The 20,819-nt window shown below is 40.6% G+C and overlaps 1 protein-coding gene and 1 non-coding gene across 2 annotated transcripts in view; both read right to left on the bottom strand.

Moving 5' to 3' along the window:
• The window catches only part of URB1 (URB1 ribosome biogenesis factor), a 125,133-nt gene that overhangs the window by 33,764 nt on the left and 70,550 nt on the right, over positions 1-20,819 (bottom strand). The window contains exons 24-29 of the mRNA XM_077479987.1: positions 13,633-13,819; positions 12,900-12,958; positions 9,764-9,957; positions 6,882-6,992; positions 2,701-2,764; positions 1,479-1,647 (exon numbers count right to left, since the gene is read on the bottom strand). Coding sequence (XP_077336113.1) covers positions 1,479-1,647; positions 2,701-2,764; positions 6,882-6,992; positions 9,764-9,957; positions 12,900-12,958; positions 13,633-13,819 — 784 coding nt within the window. The remainder of the gene's footprint in view (positions 1-1,478; positions 1,648-2,700; positions 2,765-6,881; positions 6,993-9,763; positions 9,958-12,899; positions 12,959-13,632; positions 13,820-20,819) is intronic.
• LOC143986287 (small Cajal body-specific RNA 3) lies at positions 5,190-5,324 on the bottom strand. Its single transcript, XR_013276495.1, has one exon.

Below are 20,819 nucleotides of genomic sequence, written 5' to 3'. Positions count from 1 at the left end.
CGACACCAAGAAGTGACGGGAATTTTCTAGCTGCACGTAATTGTTTTGGTACTTTATTTTTTCACAGCTTTGAATCAAAGATCTCCATCTATAAAAATCAAAGATCTCTTAAAAAAAAAAAAAAAATTCTCATTTTATAGAGCTATACTGTTATGGCTACAGCCTTTCTGCAGCCAGTGTCATATAATGGCCGCTCTACCTAGAAAAGTCTGTACATGCCATCTGATTTAGGCCAAAGCATTTAAAGCAGACTAGACAACGTACCCCTGGACCACCTCACCAGCCAGGAACTCAATACTTCTTCCGGTTCTCATACAGTATGGCAGTCTCTCACAACCTTTTTAACACAGAACAACCCTTTAAATAACTTTATGAGCTCAGTGAACCTCTGCTAAAAATGACTATACCTACAACTCAAGATACATTAGTGTGATGGTCAGTGGGAAGAATCCTCCTTACACTTGTGGTCATTGGGAAGAGGAAGAATTAACCCCTTGCAGATAGCTACAAACACAGCAAGAGGTCTTAGAGCCCCAAAAATTAGAAAGTGGTGTCAGCAGAGGCACCCAAAAGTAAGGCCCCTTTCACACTGGGGCGTCAGTGGTAAAGGGGAGCTTTACCGTCATATTTACAGGGGTATTTGGCTGCTAGTGGGGTGCTTTTAACCACCGCTAGTGGCCGAAAAAGGGTTAAAAACCACCCGCAAAGCACTGCTGCAGCAGCGATATGCCAGCAGTATAGCCACGCTGCCCCGTTGATTTCAATGGGCAGGAGCGATGGAGGAGCGGTATACACACCACTCCTTCACTGCTCCAAAGATGCTAGCAGGACTTTTTTACCGTCCTGCCAGTGCACCACTCCAGTGTGAAAGTGCTCGGGCTTTCACACTGGAGAGACAGGGGCGGCTCTTTCAGGGCGCTATGCAGGCGCTATTTTTAGAGCTGTAGCGCCTGCAAAGCGCCCCAGTGTGAAAGGGGTCTGAAGGAGAAGATGATGAGATGTGAATTCATCATAAGCTCAAAATGTATTATTTATTATCAGTGCCACCTATCGGTGCCCATCAGTGATTAATATCAGGGACACCTATCGGTGCTGCATATCAGTGCTGCATATAAGTACTTCATCAGTGCCCGTTAGTGCAGTCTCTTCAGTGCCCATCAGCGAAGGAGAAAACAATATTTTATAGCAGAAAACACTTTTTTTTTTTTTGTAATTTCGGTCTTTTTTTAGTTTGTTTAGCAAAAAAAAAAAAAACAGTGGTGATCAAATACCACCAAAGGAAAGTTCTATTTGTGGGAAGAAAATTATAAAAATTTAGTTTGGGTACAGTGTAGCATGACCACACAATTGTCACACCACAAAAGTGGTGTGACATGAAGTGCAGCTTGCTATTAAATTACACGGATACAATCAATCAGATATGACATTCTTTCCTCTAGGTGTGGGGAATAAAAATGGAACAAGTTCTAATAAAATACCTCAGCAATCAGCTTGCGGTGCAGTGGGAAATTCAGGATGGTTTCCAGCATTTTCTCACGGTCTAACAGGCCGAGAATCTCCTCCATGGTTGGCTGCTGCCACAGGGATTTCCCCAAACTTTTCCGTGTCTTGTGATGCTCCACCGCAGCTGGACCCCACAACAGCAATCTGCAGCAGGAAAGGAGGTTACTGTTGGTGCCAGTAATGTAAAACCAGACTCTGGCATCCATGTTTAATTACACTTTTATTATTGTGTAATACTTTTTCAGTTTTTTTTTTTTTTTTAGAACAGTGTCACTCTGCAATGTACATGATATAATTCAAGCAAGGATGTAAGATTTATTTTTTATTTTCATATGCACACAGTAACACAATGTAATAAGCAATTTAGTATCAGTTTTCATGTGCAATGCAAAAAAGGAAAAAAATGTGGTCGTTAAGCCACTATAGTATATTCATGCCATCCCCTCTTTTAAATTACTATATGTGTTCCAATGTCTGTGCTATATAAAAAAAAAAAAAAGATGCAGATTTCTACCTTATTTCAGAGCATCTCCCGGTGCTCACGTAACTCCTCGCCTCTCTCCTCTCCCAGGCTGACAGCTACAGTGGGAGGGGCCGAGAACACCAGCTGACATCAGTCGGAGAGGAGGAGAGAGATTCACCAGGATGTGTACTGCACTCCTGTGATCTATAGCTTTGGCTATACTTCTTAAAATGTTTCCATTTATTGGCCAGATCACCAGGTAACAAGAAAAAAAAAAAGAAAAACCAAGAAAAAAAGAAAAAGAAAAAAAAACGAATGCAGAGATCACATTTAAGAATTGTTAACTGCAATATACTACATTTTGTTTTCTGGATTTATTACCGCTTTGAACATAAAGGGGTCGATTTACTAAAGTGAAAAAGTCTGTGTACAACTCTACAGTTGCACCAGTGCATAGCAAGTGAAGTAACGCTTCACATGCAAGAAAGAAAAAAAATATATATATATTTTTGCTTGCAAATGATTGGATAATGGAAGTCAGCAGAACTTCTGCTCATTTAGTAAGCTCTGGAGCAACTGCACTTAGCAAAGTGCATAGTCTATTTGCCTTTAGTAACCAACCCCAAAGTTTATTACTTTCAGCAATGTGAATGTTATTAACCGCTTCATTGAAAATGCCCAGCTTATGTCTCGCATATCTGACTAGAATATTGTACCTGGGTTGGTGACATTACCTGAAATCTCTGAGGCTCAGGTTATTTTGCTCATAGGCCTGCAGAAGGGAAAGGATTTTCTGGTCTAGAATGAAAGCAAATATAGTTAAAAATAACATAAAAAGAAAATGACAGAAAACCATCAGAGGGGCTATCCACTTTCATAAAAATAATTCTTGTGTCTTAGATTTTTACAGCAGCCCCTGCCCCTCCACAACATGGTTTTAAAGAAGACAATGCAAAAGATGTACAGGCAGAAACTGGAAAAAAAAAAAAAAAAAAAGAGAAGATAGTAGAGCCGCACGATTAATCGTTAAAAAAATTGCGATCTTGATTCAACCCTCCTCACATCTTAATCTGGGATTTCCACAATTGCAGAGAGTTCTCTGCTCACTCACAGCTGTCAAAAAAAAGCCTCTGTGTTTATCAACATTGTTCAAAGCTGAGAGAGTACTATAAACAATGTATCATTTGGATCTTTTAGATCAAAGGGATGAACTTCGGTCTGCAAACAAGGTCAGTTTAACCACTTAAAGAGGTTGTAAACCTCCATGGGGAAGTTGTACCTATAGGCAAGACTAAGCCTAGAATAAAGTTTACCTATAGGCACTGTAAATATATCCTAAACGTGAGCGTTCAGGAAATATTTACTGTTTAGTGCACCCATAAGGTCATATGCACAGTTCGTGCCATTTCTTCAGGTGAGTATGCCGTGACTGGCGGCACCCGCGCGCATGCTTGGGAGTGACATCATGCAGCTCCAGCCAGTCACAGAGTCCACGGCCCCGGAAAGGAAGATGGATGCAGGCCTGCAGCAGGGGCGACACGAGCTTCGTTTGCAGGCAAGTGTCACGTAATGTGCTAGTATGCGATGCATACTAGCACATTATGCCTTTGCTTTGCAGGGAAGAAGAAAGGAAGAAAAACCCACCTCCTCTCTAAAGACCAGGCCGTTTTCTGACACTTGTTGCTTACAAGTTAAAAAAAAATCAGCATTTTTTGCTGGAAAATTACTTAGAACCCCCAAAAAATATATATATATATTTTTTATCAGAGACCCTAGAGGAAAAAAATGGCGGTCCTTGCAATATTTTATGTCCCACTGTATTTACTCAGCAGTGTTTCAGACGCAGTTTTTTGGGGAAAAAATACACTTCAATAAAAAAAAAAAAAAAAACTAAACAGTAAAGTTAGCCCAATTTTTGTTGTATAATGTGAAATATGTTACGTCCAGAATCGTGATCTTTATTCTAAGCAAAAGAATCAGGATTCAGATTTTTTTTTACAGAATCGTGCCGCTCTAGAAGATAAAATGATTATAGGGTTAATCCAGCAAAAATATATCTTGGTTCGCGTAAGATTCTCAAGAGAGAAACCACCCAACATTTTTCAGTATCAATCAGCGACTTTGGTGGAGAAATCTCTGCAAACTTTCTTTTACCAATACAGTAATCCAGGGCTCGACAAACCCCGGTCGCCAGGTCGCATTTGCGCCTAGATTTCGTGTCCTGGCGACTGGGGCAACGCTGCTGGGGTATCCTGTCTCCATTTGGACCCCGAACTCCGCCGCGCAATTCCATCGGGCCGCGCCGGCCAGTAATTGAGGCCGCGGCTTTGCGGCCTTCTAAAATCTTTCGGTAGTCTGGCGCCATCTTGTGGTGGATGTAGAAATTACACCCTATTCCAATAATGCTAATTCCTAATGGAGTGAAGCTCCCCTGCCTGTTTTTTGCCCAACGGTGAGTGTGGTGGCTGGTAAATGGCTTCTCATTATATTATATATATATTATTACATTTATTAATTTATTTATTAATTATATATATATATATATATATATATATATATATATATATATATATATATATATATATATATATTTGTAATTTTTTTTTTTTTTGTAAAAAGTAAAAAAAAAAATTATTTTAATTAAGGAAAAAAAAATATTATTTGTAATCCTCCCTGCTTGACCCCTTTCACAAGGGCTGTCTGATCAGGTTCACCTGTCAGTTTTTCAGGCGGACCTGATCGAACCCTTAGCAGGGAAATGGCAGTAAATGAGCGGGAATATGTCGGAAATAATAGTCACATTCTTTTGTTAACCACTTCGTGCCCGCGCTATAGAAGAAAGATGTCTACAGCGCGGACACCAATTGCCGGGAAGGGCGTCCCTAGACATCCTCCTGTTTATTTCCCCTTTGCACGCCGCCATGGACGAGCATCGGGGAAGTTCTGTGTTGGCCGTGTCCCTTGGATACAGCCAATCACAGATCATGCTAAATGACCAATCACAGCGGCCATTTAGCACTCGAGCGGTGTGTCCAATGAGAGGTGATCTCATATGTGGGGGGCTGGGGGCTATCTTCCCCTCACTCGTCTCCATGTCAGGCCAGGGACAGGTCCAGATCGCCGTCACCGACCTGGCTCCTAACTTTTTTAGCTGGCTCCTAGATTCCAAGCAAATTTGTCAACCCCTGCAGTAATCCATTCCGCCTGTGAGATTTGTTTATGGTGTGTGTGGAGAGGAACGATCTGACCAATGTGTACGCTGTGCAGGGCCAGACAGAGATCTCCAGTGTTCATATAGGAAGGCTGACCCCACGGGCAGACACTTGATCTGCACGCATCCATTAGTTCAGCTTCCACATCATGACAACATTTTTACTTTATAATATAGAGAATGTCAAAGAAGGAGTGGGAAATCTAGGGTGAGTGCGGACAATCGGTGCTACAGAGCAGGCAAGCGCTATGGCAGGAAGATCTCCTCACCAGCATCGAGTGAAGGAACAATCAAGGGGTTGATTCACTGTACCACGGTAGATAAGTGGTTAAAGGGCATGTCCACCCAAAGGTTAGGTTTCAGTTTTAGGTAGTGGTCTACACTACCTACAACTAAAAACATAACTTTTGGGTGGACATGCCCTTTAACCACTTATCTACCGTGGTACGTTTTCTCAATGGTGGATTGGCATACCTTAATGAACGGCCCTGGATGAATAGTCAAACGGGGGCCAATCCATCCGGTGATCACTGTTACATAGTTATTAAGGTTGAATAAAGACACCAGTCCATCCAGTTCAACCTGAGTGTCTACAATTGTCCCCATCACTGTACATTGCACACTCACACCGGTCCCTGCCCTCAAGGAGCCCACAATCCAAGGTCCCCATTTATATACTAGGGCCAATTTTGGACAGAAGCCAATTAACCTACCTGCATGTCTTTGGAGTGTGGGAGGAAACCGGAGTACCCGGAGGAAACCCACGCAGGCACAGGAAGAACATGCAAACTCCAGGCAGGTAGTGTCATGGTTGGGATTCGAACCAGCGACCCTTATTACTGCTAGGTGAGAGTGCTAACCACTACACCACTGTGCTGCCTAAACAGAGAACACAGACACTTTACCCAGCTGATCCATGGGGCTGATCCCTCCCTTATAACTGGGGAAAGTGAGACATTGATCACTTGTGAATGGGCACAGAACCAATGGGTCAGAAGCTACAGCCGCAGACCCATTTATTCTGCATGAGTGACACCGGGATCTTTTTATTAACCCTTTTCATGCCTCCATCCTCTCCTACACATTCTAGCTCCATGTAACCTGTATATGAACCCTTCACCTCCCTTATTCCTGCTCATCTGAACATCAATCCCTTGATCTCCATCCTGCCAATGTATGGAGTACATTAGCCTCTTCACCTCTTCCTTCCTTTGTAAAAGACCTATACATTTAATGTATCCAGGGCACCATTCTCAACCCCCGCCATATCGGCGTGTTTCTTTATTTCCAAAAACGCGTGCAAAAATAAATATATATAACCTTGGAGTCCATACTTTCCAAAAAAGGGTTATTTGGTGGGATTACGTACTATCCTTGAATTTTTATTTTAACAACGAAGGGAAACCATTTTTTATTCCCCAAATTGTTGGTCTTTTTTAATTTTTATAGTAAAAAATAAACAACCTAGCGGTTATTTAATGCAACCAAAAGAAAAGCACTGTCTTTCTCAAGGACATTATATGAAACACATTTGGGTACAGCGTAATCGTCCATCTTAAGGGCTGAAAAACAGTCTAATAAAGGGGTATTACAGCTTGGTACTCAAGTTGTTAAAATCCAAAATATCACACAATGCATTTGACCTAAATAGAGTGGGCCAGTCATTCTATAAATAGATGAGATATTATTTGCACTACCAATTACCCGTTCTGCTGAGGGTTGCTCCATAGGCTCCAAGTAAAACAGCAAAATGATTCTTGTCACAAACCGATGGACATTTTCTGGTTATAGTTCCCAGCAGATCCGTCAACTTTTCTGTAAAAAAAAAAAAAAAAAAAAAAAGTCACATATAAATGTGGAGTGCTGCTTGGACAAACTTGACATCTACAGTATACAGGAAAAGCACAAAGTTGGTGCCTTAAAGCAACCAATCTGATTGCAGAATTTAGCTAAAGTGATATTAAAGGCAAGTTTTGAAAATAAAGCATGTAATACTTACCTGCCCTGTGCAGTGCTTTTGCACAGAACAGCCCCGATCTCCCTCTTCTGGGGTCCCCTGCCCTCTCCCTCCTGCCAAGTGCCCCCAGAGCAAACCGCTTGCTATTGGTGCACCCGAGCAGGCTCGCTTCCAGGCTGCTGCACGGTGTGTCCATTCCCCAGAGCTGTGGCTTGGCCACACTCCCCTTACTCATTGGCTCACTGGCTGTGATAGACAGCAGTGGGAGCCAATGGCTCAGCCAATGAGGAGGGAGAGCCTCTTGTGCACATCACTGGATCGCGATGGGGCTTAAGACCCACTTTAACCACTTAAAGTCCAGGCCTCTTTTTCAGACTCTGTGTTTACAAGTTAAAAACATGTTTTTTGCTAGAAAATTACTTTGAGCCCCCAAACATTATATATTTTATTTTCTAACACCCTAGGGAATAAAATGGCAGTCACTGCAATACTTTTTGTCACACCGTATTTGTTCAGCAGTATTACAAGCGCACTTTTTTTGGAATAAAAAGCACTTTTTTGAATAAAAAAAAATAAGACAACAGTAAAGTTAGCCCAATTTTTTTTATATTGTGAAAAATTATGTTATGCCAAGTAAATTGATACCCAACATGCCATGCTTCAAAATTGCGCCCACTTGTGGAATGGTGTCAAACTTTTACCCTTAAAAATCTACATAAACGCTTAAAAAAATTCTACAGGTTGCATGTTTTAAGTTACAGAAGAGGTCCAGGGCTAGAATTATTACTCTAACGATCACATAGATACCTCACATGTGTGGTTTGACCACCGTTTTCACTGTGTGTGAACTTGTCGGGATAGGGTGCTTTAAAGAAAAAAAAAGAAAAAAAATCTTATTTTACTTTATTTTATTTATTTTTTCACCGTTTAAAAAAAAAAAAAAAATTAAAATTGGGTCACTTTTATTCTTATTACAAGGAATTACTTCCCTTGTAATAGAAAAAAAAGCATGACAGGTCCTCTTAAATATCAGTTCTGGGGTCAAAAAGTCCTCATATCTCATATTTGGACTTGGAAATGCAATAAAAAAAAATTGTCATTTGAAAAAATAACAGAAAAATGTGCCTTTAGGACGCGTGGGCGTAAGTGACGTTTTGAAGTCGATTCTGCCCTGCTATAATATGGAGACTCCTGTCCCTTCTTCCCCTCACTTGTCTTCATACACAGCCACGGGTGGGTCGATATCGCCTCTGCTGATGGCTTCGGTAAGCGGCGGAGGGCATGGGAGAGCGGCGGGGGGGATGTCATCTCTCCCGCCTCCGATAACGCCACAGAGACCACCATTATTTTTAACAGGACTGCCGGCTCTAAAGATGGATACCACGGTTGTGGCAGCCGTTACTGCCGTTACCGAGCTATACATCTTCAAATGACTGAGGTATATGTACATGAGCCGGTAAGTGGTTAATAATGTCTCTCGATAGATAGAGAGAGAGAGAGAGAGAGAGCGCTATACATTATATATATATATATATATATATATATATATATATATATAAAAATCTATCTATCTCCGCACTACCCCCTTAAACAGTTGAATAAGCTTATAATGCAATAGTACTCTTGCTAAAACGCTCCATGTGCAGAACCAACATAAGGAATTTTGGAACTATAATCTTTTAGCAAAGAACTTTCTATATGCCAGCTCACCACCCCCTGGTTCCTGCTATAATTGCCTCTGGTGTTGCCATGCTGTCATCACCCCTACACCCACTGCAGTGGTCTGGGGATCTGCTCTTCTCTCTCTCCTCCATGAAGTGCTTCTGGGATGGACCAGATGAATTCACTCTCACAGCATTACCAATCAGAGTCGATCTGGTCCATCCCATATGTCATGTGCAGAGAAGAAAGACAAGCAGAGATTTCAAATCCCCGGACTGCTGGAGCAGCAACCCCAGAGGTAAATACAGTGGGGGGGCTGGGGGTCATTCACCTTTTTTTTTTCTGTAAAGGTGAATTAAACCTTTAATATGACCATCGACTAAGCAGCATCAACCTGCTTTTAGCATTCCCATTGACTTGTATGGGGAAACTTGTATGTCATGAACAAGGTCCTTACTTTGACCTGAACAGGAAAAGTACGGGAGCTCACTCTGAAATGACCAATCAAGAACTCTAAAGAATACAATATATGTTATAGAAGAGACATACTGAAAAAAAATTATGTAAAAAAAAAAAAAAAATTATGTAGACACTACGATGGAAATTAACATAGGGAGGTGCAGGCTGTTCTGAACTGATAAAACAGGGCAGATATTGCTCCATACTATATTGTGTCTGTTCCAGACACAGCATAGAGAGCAGGAAAGCTCTTGCGGCTTTCTGCCTGCCTATCTCCCCTGCGCCTGCAGCTAATTGGATGCAGTCTCTGTTGTGCTGACAGTTTTTCACTTGGTAACTTTCAGCAGAAATCAGCTAAAATTTGAGCTGTGTATGGCAGGCTTTAGTAATTTCAGCCTATTACAGCAGTCAAATGAAGTCCAATTTACTGGGATGAATTACACTTTTTTTTTCACTGCTCCTTGTCCTTGAGAAAGCCCAATAGTGTGTCCTTGTGATTCTTACTGACCTCGAAGGGTGTTGCTGCTGCTCTCCTCCTCTCTGGATCTCAGAAAGTTTGGCAGGAAGAGAGAATGCTGCATCACCATCATATGGATAACCGATAACTGCACTAAACCCTGCGTACAGGGGCCACTCGGCTCATACCACTCTTCAATTCCAGCACGCAAAGTATCCAAAAATTTACAGTCTTTGTATCGATACCTGTCAAGAATTGAGGCATAAGAAATAAAAGAAAAAAATACATATTTCCTTGAAAGTTTATCTAAACTCAAATGCTAAACACAAACCTACATAAAAAATCTGCTTCTATACATAAAAGTCACAGAAAGGCCAAAATACTTACCTTTCCTTGAGTATAATAATGCAGAAAGGTCTGATCAGCCAAACTCAACTAACTCTCCCATTCGGCAAAGATCACATGATCTTATGAGCCATACCACTTTAAATTACAATTAAAGTAGAACTATAAGCAAAGCTCCCCCCCCCCCCCATTTTAGATGCAAGGGAGGGTTATAACCTGTCAGATTGTTTTTTTCACCATCTGTGTCTTATTGTGGAGATTTCCCTTCACTTCCTGTCCCACAGCAAAACAGGAAGTGATCGTAAATCCCTGCCAATGAGGGACATTCCTTGGGAACCCCTATGGCACCAGAACTATTGTCCCCTTTGGAAGATTTCTCCACTATTACTTTTCTAGGGGAACACAAAATTTGGTGTTTTCTTTTACTTTCACTTTCAATGATAATGGTAAACATGACAAAAAGAGAGGGGGAATCTCCTTAAGGCTGGATTCACACCTATGCATTTTAAATGCTTTTTGCAAATTTGCACTACAGTCCATTTAACATTGTTTCCTATGGAACAAGTTCTGTAGTGCAAATCTACAAAATGCAAAAAGCACTAAAAATGCATAGGTGTGAATCCAGCCTAACGGAGGCACAAACAGCAATAAAAACTGACAGGGGGTCCTAGTGCATCTCCACTCTATCCAAAACTAAAAAAAATGAAAAGGGGAAAAAAAAAAAAAAAGTACACAGGAATATTGTAAATTTTTGGGTTTAATTCTTCCTTAAAGCAAAGTTCCACCCAGAAATGGAACTTCTGCTGACCCAGTCTCCCCGCACTCCAGTTTCACATTTGGCACCTCTCAAGGGGGGGGGGCAGGGAAGGCAGATACCTGGCTAATCCAGGTATTTTCTCCCACTTCTGGTGAAAGAGCGCCGCAGAATCTGCCACAAACTACGCCACGTCCAGCCTCTCCTCCGTCGTCCCTGCTGTCTTCTGGGAGACACACATGTCCCAGAAGACAGCAGGGACCATTTAGAACACGCAGCACAACTCGCTCACGCGCAGTAGGAAACAGGCTGGGAAGCCACAAGGCTTCACTTCCCGATTCCCTTACTGCAGATGCCTCCACCCGGAGCCGAGGGATGGTTCCACTTCGGGTGAGGACAGGTAAGTATTCTTGTTTTACAAGTCAGCTTTTTCTTGCAGGCGGAACTCCGCTTTAAGAATACGACTGTCATTGCAGCTTGGACCAAATTACCATTTACAAGATCCACCGTGCCGCTGCACTGCAATATTCTAGAAATTCAGATCTGCAACTAAAGCAGCAACTGCCAGTTACATATAACTTTATTGTACAGTGAGGAAAATTATTTGATCCCCTGCAGAGTTTGCAAGTTTGCCCACTTACAAAGAAATTAAGGGTCTATCATTTTTATCATAGGTGTATTTTAAATGATAGAGACAGAATATCAACCAATAATACAGAAACACACGATACAAATGTTGTAAACTGAGTTACAGTTCAGTGAGTAAAATAAGACTCCCAAGCAAAACATTATTATCATACAGGATTTATATAGCACCAACAGTTTACGCATCGCTTTACAATATAAAAAAAGAGACAATTCAGTTATAATACAATAAATTACAAGAGGATTAAGAGGAGAGTTTACAATCTAATAACAAAGCTCCCTCCATACATTTCTATAGGATTAAGATGTGGAGACTGGCAAGAACACACAATGACCTTAATGTGCTTCTGGAGCCACTCCTTTGTTGCCTTGGTGGTATATTTTGGGTCATTGTTATGCTGGAAGACCCATACACGACCCATCTTCAGTGTTCTGGCTGAGAGAAGAAGGTTCTCATCCAAGATTTCACAATAAATGGCACGGTCCATTGGCCCCTCAATACGGCAAAGTCATCCTGTACCTTTAGCTGAGAAACAGCCCCAAAGCATAATGTTCCCACCTCCGTGCTTCACTGTAGGGATGGTGTTCTTAGGGTCAGTCAACATTTTTCTTCCACCAAACACGGCAAGTCGAGTTAATGGCAAAAAACTCAATTTTGGTCTCATCTGACCACAGCACTTTCTCCCAATCCTTCTCTGAATCATGTTCATTGGCATGTGTGTACACATGTGCCTTCTTGCAGAGGGGGATCTTGCAGATGCTGCAGAATTTCAATCCATGGCGGCATATTGTGTTACCAATGGTTTGTTTGGTGACTGTGGTCCCAACTGCCTTGAGATCATTCACAATCTCCTCACGTAAAGTTCTGTGCTGATCCCCAAGCTCTTCCATTTGCAAATAATTGCTTCAACAGATGTCTCCTCACCAAGCTTCTCGCTGATGGTCTTGTAGCCCATTCCAGCCTTGTGCAGGTCTACAGGATGGCCTTTGGCAGCTCTTTGGTCTTGCCCATGATTGTGAGGTATGAATGGAAGAAAGAGATTCTGTAGACAGGTATCTTTTATATACAAAACAATTGTTATTAGGAGCTCCTTCTTAAATGGAAAGGACTAATCTGTGTACCACATGAGCACATACTGTAGCCAGTCTATGGGAGCCAGACTTATTGTTGGTTGGTAGGGAATCAAATACTTATTTTACTCACTGATCTGCAACTCAATTTATAAATATATTTTTTTCTGGATTTTTGGTTGATATTCTGTCTCTATCATTTAAAATGCACCTATGATAAAAAATTATAGACCTTTAATTTCTTTGTAAGTGGGCAAACTCACAAAATCAGCAGGGGGTCAAATTTTTATTTTCCCCCATAGTATAGAATTGTGATAACACACCAGATTTGTAAAATGTTTAGACATTGAGACTAAGGAGAATATAACTCACTTCAATCCGGCTTTCACAAGGCTGTTCCATTCTGTAGGGACATCCTCCTTCACCAAGAGCTGCGGGTATAGACAAAAGGTTTACATATAAATGAAAAATGTGGATGACATTAGTAGCTGTCCTACCTAAGCGAAATATTTAGGCTCATCAATGCCGTGGTGATTAAACATCACAAATATAATTTTATATATATATATATATATATATATATATATATATATATATATATATATATATTTTTTTTTTTTTTTTTTCTCAATAGCAAAATTCGAATTTTGTTAAAACCAACTTTGTCCCAAAACCAAACACCAAAAAAGACCTCCCTGCAAGGAAAAGTAGTAATGTCATTCTGTCCTCCTTTGCTCTTTTTAGGAGTTAAGCTTGCTTTATCCAAAAACTCTAGGATTCTTGGAATGGCGGTCCCTCTTTTCAAATTGTGGTCCCACCTGCTAGCCCCTACCTCACTACAGGACAGTTTTAATATAGGAGCTGATGGTAGAAACCACAGAGCTCAATGAGGGACCAGGCATCTAACACTTCTGTTAGGAGTGTTGGCTGCTATAAAAATTTCTGCAAACTAAGTTGTTTAGGAGAACTAAGATTGGCAGTGCAAGCATAACTGGACAGGTTTATTCTTTTCTTTACAAGCATGACTATTTTGTTAAAAAAAAAAAAAAACTAGGGCCAGAGTCACTTTAATCAATGTATGACACATTTCTATTTCATACGCTACCATGAGATTCTGGAGTCGTGAGAGCATTGCTGTCTCTGCTTCCTGTTCCACTTCCTCACGATCCTTGTTGGTGCCATATGTGTCAGTCAGACACTTTATACTAGCGGCCAGGAGAGCCCTCTGCCAAGAGCAGTCCATTGCCCCAGCACGGTCTGCAGCCTGTTGTACACAGTCAGCCAGAGCCCATCTGCAACACATTCATAGAGTACCAGAATTAGGAGAGCTTATAACACTAGGATTGGAGGAAAAATCAGGTCAACTGATATAAATGGCAGGCTGATTTTTTTTTTTTTGCTTTGCTTTTATTATAGCTATGTTCACAATAATCTTCATAGATAAATAAATGTGTGTTATCTATTGAAAAGGTCCAGGAATATAAAAGCTAGAAATTAGATATCGCCTCTTCTTTTATGGTTCACTGAAAGCGGCCATCATAGGATATGGTCGTTCAAATGCATTTATCACCAAGAGAACCAGTCAACAATTTTTTTTCTGGGAGGCTTCCCCTTATTTGCGCCAGGAGAATACCCATCTTTCTTCCGTACTTGGATGGCAGATGGCAAGGTGAGGTTCAGTAGGTTCATCCAAGACCAGGGATTAATCCCACTGGAGAAACTTAGAGCTCAATATGGTAGTTTCCCCTTAGACTATCGGACATATAGACAGCTTTGTTTACCTTAAGCTATACACTCCCCTACCTCCTCAACTACTTTTAAGAAGCTTTGCCTGTCAGCCAATCCAATCCCACATTCCATATCCGTCCTGTATAAGATTTTACTAGAGCTGGGACTCAAGGGGAATCCAATATACATTCGATAATGGGAAAGAGACCTGCAACATGAGTTTACTGAGCTACAACTAGATCACTTATACAGCCTTACACATTCTAGCTCTGTTGACACGAAAATGCAAAAACAAAAAAGGCTAGATGTTATAGAGTCCCCACCAAAGGTGCTAGAATATACTCAGCTTCCTCAGGTGCTTGCTGGCAGGACTGCAGGCATAGCGGTTAATTTTTTACACATTTGGTGGGAATGCTCTAAGTTACAGCCCTATTGGCAGGACATTATAACCCAAATAAACATCTTAAATATGGATCTTTCTGACTCCCCAATTGGTTTCCTCCATGTCCCCACCTTTATCGAAAGTCGTCGCTGCCGCACCTCCTGAATTCAGCTAGGAGACTGATCAGTAGCTCAACTAATCAGTAGTATATTACTAGGGGGGAAACCAAAATGGGTGGCTATGGAGAGAACGATGACAAACAGAATTATGATAGATTACCTAATATGGATTCCTGGTTGAGATAGACCTCCTATTCTAGTCCCTATGCTATTTAACTCCCTGGCTGTGTGGGACAAAGTCCGACATAATTCCAATTTGGTTTCGCACTTCTCTCCATTAGCCCAATCTTTTTAATAACACAGCCTTTCCCCTGGGGTGGGACCCCAAAGCCTTCCACTGGAGGCTCAATAAGGGTCTATTTCACATTTGCCATTTCCTCACCCTGGGGCCCTTTCACGTTAATACATTGTAGGTCATGGCTGAAGATGCCAGCTTCCAAAACCTTTCAATTTCTTCAGATTTAACACTTTCTCTGATCATTAGGCCCAGAGGTATGTCAGTACCCCAACGTGACTCCCTATGAAAGCTGGTGTGTACAGGATTAGTGGACAGAGAGGAGGGCTTTCTATTATCTATCAACTCCTGCTTGACTCCAATGTGAAATTGCCTTACATGCAGGCATGGGACTCGGACCTAGCCTCTGATAGAGAGCTGGACCATTGGCAGTCATCATTTGACTCTGTCTTTAAGGTGACAATGAATGTTTCCTTGATGGAGTGTTAAAGTCCTCACAAGATGGTATATGGTTCTAACTCACACCGCAAGGCTATTACTGACCGCCTCACCATTATGTTTCCAGGGCTGTCAATCCCTGGGTTCCATGACCCATGTATGCTGGGAATGCCCTAAGCTAAAGATTTTCAGGAACAGGGTCTTTGATTAGAAGAAATGTCACTGCAATACCAGTTCTGCAGTTACCTTATATAGCCATTCTCAATGAAAAGTTTACAGATGGTGCCCGTGCTACACAAATAGTTGATCCACTTCACACTTTTGGCCTGCCATCACTCGATCCTAGAAGAGCCCTTCAGTTCACACTGCTTTGTTTAGATGCAAAGTTTCCTGGATAATGCTTAATGAACACTTGGCAAGTAGGCTCACTGACTCTGTGCCTCGGTTTCGGAAAATATGTGATCCTTGGGATAAATATGTTAATATAGATTTGTAACTTTTTTCTGTTTTTGGCTTTTTTCCACCTCTCGGGTGCCCCTCCTGGGCAATGATAATTTAAAGGTCGTATCTGGGTTTTCTTCTCCTCCTCCTTTTTCTCTATACTTTCTACCTCTATCTCCTCGGGCAGGGTCTCTGCCAAGGCTCCTTAGCCTACCTTTTACTGCTTTTTTATTCTTCCCTCTCTTTCCATTTCTAGGCTATAAGTCTCTTTAGACTGGGCTTATCCCAGATTTAAATATTAATAAGGTTCGTTTTTGGGTAACTCTGGACTGTTTTAGCTTTAATAACCTTCTAATCTCTGCAAGTGTCCACACCATAGTCCTATCATTATGTTTGGGATGATGCTATCATTATAGCGATGTTGTACTTTGTTTGAGATTCTGACCTACGTGGCCTTTATGCATGATTTTATTGTACTTTTTTTTTATTATAATGAATAAAGAAAGACAAAGTTTGAAAGAGAAGACTGGGATGCCATTAAAGTTCATGTCCGAGTAAAGGCAGGCATCCCAATACTTTTGTTAATATAGTGTATGTTTACATGTGACATTGGAAGGCAATATTTTTTGCAGCTCAACTATTTTTTTCATATGCATATGTAAACTACATGCACGGCACTTTTTATATTGCTTTTACTATTTTTCAAGCTTGACCATTTTTCTCCCTGTGATATCTACTGAACACAGTGAGCATTTTATTTCCACGCACACTTGCACACAGGCTTCACTGTGCATGGCCAACAATGTTCCTGAAAGTCTGGGAACAGATGGTGTCCACAGCTGCCACTCCAGCACCGAGCTGACAATACACTGACTCATCCAAGGAAAGTAAGGACTATTACTGACTCGCTCTCTACGACTAGCCAGGAGAATAGAGCCACTGAAAAAGACAGTAGAAACTGCATTCCAATGTACAAAGGATCACTTATGCTTAGCAAGGGATCAGCAAATGCTTAATGGTTCCCTGCAGCTAAACATGGACATTTTGATTAACGTAGAAACAGGTCAACTGTACACGAAAGGCCGCGCTTATGGAGCAGGTCACAGTCACACAGGGATATATGTGAATGCCTGTATCTCCCCCTGACTCTATTAATAATGTGTTACTAGTTGCAGTATTTTATGAGGTATAGCAGTGTAGAAAATACATATATAAAAGTTGGACCTATTTATATTAGTCACTATGAGGTTGCTGCCTCCCTAAGAACACAATCTGAAACCCAGGTTATGTTTAAAAGTTAAATGGTAATGATGGGCTGATGGCGCTACCTCAAACCTATTGTTTTGTGTTTATATCCAACTAATTCTTTCTATTATTCCAAATTCAACCATGTGCCACTACAAATCAGTTATATTCCTTACCCTAAAAAGGGTGAACGCGCACAGTTCTTCACTAACGTGATCGAACACTGCTCGCTCGATCTCGCTGCTGAGGACGTCTATGACGAAACGCGTCCAGCGTCATTACGTACACCACGTCACTTCCGGTGCGCCTGACCCGGTGGAGCGCAGCTGGAGCGCACGCCGTTCGAATAGGGGATTACCCTTGCGGATGGGCGAACCGGGCTGGTGCTAAAATTTCTTTAAACCTCCGTCCATAGGAGGAATACTGCTTTATTAAGATAAGTAGTTTTGCATCCAGTGTATGGGAAGCCTGGAGTGCCTAAACAAACGGGACCCCCCAGAGAATTGGGTACTTAGGCTCCATACAACTGTGTATAGCGCTGGTTTGCACTAAAAAGGACTGTTGTTTTTAAGATATATTTTATTTTTTACTTTTTATTTTTTAATATTTTTCTGCTGTTCGGGTTTTTATTTTATTTTATTTTTGTTTTTGCCATTTTTTGTTAAACTTTTCTGAGATGCATTATTGGTATATATATATATACTAAATTTACAGGCTTATAGTGCAATTGCTGTAGATCGCATTTCTGGTTTAAAGGGACATTTTTGTAAAAAAGCGTTTCTTTGCACTAAGCACTGTAAACTAATTTTTTAGCATATGCGAAAGCTCTTTCTCTTTTTTGTAATTATATAACATTTTTGTAATAAAGCATATTTTGAGTGATCATTAGTCCTCTGCTATATACATATTAATAAGGTATATAAATCATTGCAGAAGCTATTATTTTGGGAAAGCCTATTTTTGAAGAACTTTTTTTGTAGCCCGTTTCCCTTTCTCTCAAGTGGTCAGTTATTGAGAATACTACACCATGAGCAGATTTTTTCTTTCTTGAGGACCTATTGGCGGATAACAAAGCCTCCTTCTCTCATCACTTCCAATAAACCCTGGGGAAGACCAGCTGAAGACAGAGCTAATTAGAAGAATCCTCAACCTAGTGGAGCACAGATTACAGGCAATATACCCCCTAGGGGGTGCGTGGATTCGGTGAGTGGGGACCCTTGAGGGGGAACGAGCACGGAAGTCACCAATAAGCAGGCTTAATCACAAAAGTCACCTTCCTGTTATTTGAAAAAGAATAATCGCATGGTTGAAAGCACATGATAAGAGACTTCTTGTGGACCTTATATATATATAGATACATAAATCTATTGATATTTTTTGGATTCTATTTACACTTTTTTCAGGTTTTTGTATTTTTCACATTCGCAAGGGGGTTAGTAATCACCCCGCACATTTATTTATTATTTTTTTATTTTTTTTGCCTTTGACTTTTCTATTTTTATATTTTTTATTGTCTTATTTTTTGTATTTTTCATGGTCTCGGTGGTTTTTGTTTTTTCATTGTAATATATTTTTTCATCCACGGGGTATTATAGTGGTAATATAAACTGTGCACAGTGATAGCAATTGCACAGGAACTGCACAAACGCAGTGCGATTATTAGTGTAATCTCTCCCCCGAATAGGGGTTTTGCACACTGTGTGTGGTAGTCGGCTGTGTAGTATACTAATATTTTTTGGGATCACAAAAATTACTATCACAAAATTAGTTTGAATATTGTTTGGGATCCTTGGATTTTACATGTAGTGTGGGTGTTTTTTAGGGATTCTGATTGAGTGTTCGATCACGTTAGTGAAGAACTGTGCGCGTTCACCCTTTTTAGGGTAAGGAATATAACTGATTTGTAGTGGCACATGGTTGAATTTGGAATAATAGAAAGAATTAGTTGGATATAAACACAAAACAATAGGTTTGAGGTAGCGCCATCAGCCCATCATTACCATTTAACGTAGAAACAGGTCAACCAGTAACTTGAAACCTGGTTGACCTACCTTAGTATATGCTTAGGGGGTCAACAACAGCGGGTGAGTGTATATATACCCTGGTGGGGGCACAGATGGTGATTTTGTGGATGCACAGAGCACTTTTCTTTAAGATGACCTTATAAGGTTAGACACAGCTGCACAGGCACTACCGGGACTTTGAATTTGTTTGACTTTGATCCACTATAGCAGTGATGGCAAACCTTGGCACCCCAGTGGTTTTGGAACTACATTTCCCATGATGCTCATGCACTCTGCAGTGTAGTGGAGCATCATGGGAAATGTAGTTCCAAAACATCTGGGGTGCCAAGGTTCACCATCACTGCCCTATATGGACTCATATTTTTTCTGCACTTTAATTAGTAAGTAAGGCACTTTATTTTATGTATTGTTGCTTTGCACATAGAAAGGGTAAGTGCAGCTTTCTAGTAGTCCATTGTTGCATTGTGTATGGGTCATACACCATTTAAAGCAGCAGCTACCCAGTTTTTCTTTATTTCTTGTATATAAAGAATTTTGCATGACTGATTATATGTACTATGGTAACAGTGTATAGCTCTAGTCACAGTGTGTAAAAAAAAAAACACATACTGTCACCAGTCAGTGTCCCTAATCGCCGCCACATTAGTTATATTATAATGCTGTACCGTACTGGTCACAGTATGGTTAAAAACTTCAATACAAGGCATTTTTACCCCCCTTCCTACCCAGGCCAATTTTAGGCCTGTCACACTTTGCATGACAATTGCGATTATGCAACACTGTACCCATATGAAATGTTATCTTTTTTTTTTTTTCCACAAATAGAGCTCTTTAAGTGGTATTTGATCACCACTGGGTTTTTTTAATTTTTGCTAAACAAGAAAAAAAAAGGTTTTTCTACTTTTGTTATAAAATTTTGTAAATAAGAATGTTTTCTCCGTCACCGACGGGTACTAATATACTGATGGGTACTGATGAGGAGGCATTGGCAGGCATCCCTGGTGGGCACAGATTTGTACAAATGGGAACTTGTGGTCATTGCTGACGGGTCTGCACAGGTAATCAATGCACTGATTATTATTATTATGTGGTTAAAAAGGAGAATTGTGAATATTTTTGTTTAATTTCTTAATTTTTCAAAAGATTGTGACAAAAAAAAAGCTTGCTGTGCCTCTTACTAAATACATTGGCATGTCTACTTTCCAAAAAAGGGGAAATTTCAGGGAATTTGTACTGTTCTGGTGTTTTCGGGCCTCAAGAAACTAGGTACATCCGGATTGATCGATTTTCAGATATATACCATAGTTTGTGGACTCTATAACTTTCCCACAGGCTAACATACACGATTTGAGTTATTTTCACCAAAGAAATTTAGCAGAATGCATTTTGGCCTAACTTTATGACGATAGATTATTTGCAACATTTTATTAGAGAAACAATGAAATTTTTTTTTCAAAATATCCAGTCTTTTTTTTCGTTTATTTAGAAACCAATAAGAAACCCAGTGGTGATTAGATACCACCAAAAGAAAGCTCTATTTGCATGGAAAAAAAAAATTATAAAAATGTCATATGAGTGCAGTGTTGTATGACAGCGCAACTGTCATTCAATGGAACAGCACTTTGTCATTCAAAGTGCGACCATCTGAAAATTGGCCTGGGCAGGAAGGGTGTGAAAGTG

Source organism: Lithobates pipiens, unplaced genomic scaffold, assembly GCF_037356315.1.
Source record: "Lithobates pipiens isolate NorthernLeopardFrog02 unplaced genomic scaffold, aLitPip1_a1.2 Scaffold_16, whole genome shotgun sequence".
NCBI lineage: Eukaryota > Metazoa > Chordata > Amphibia > Anura > Ranidae > Lithobates > Lithobates pipiens.
The sequence above is the reverse complement of the archived record's forward strand: the minus strand, read 5'-3'. Positions and strand labels throughout refer to the sequence as shown.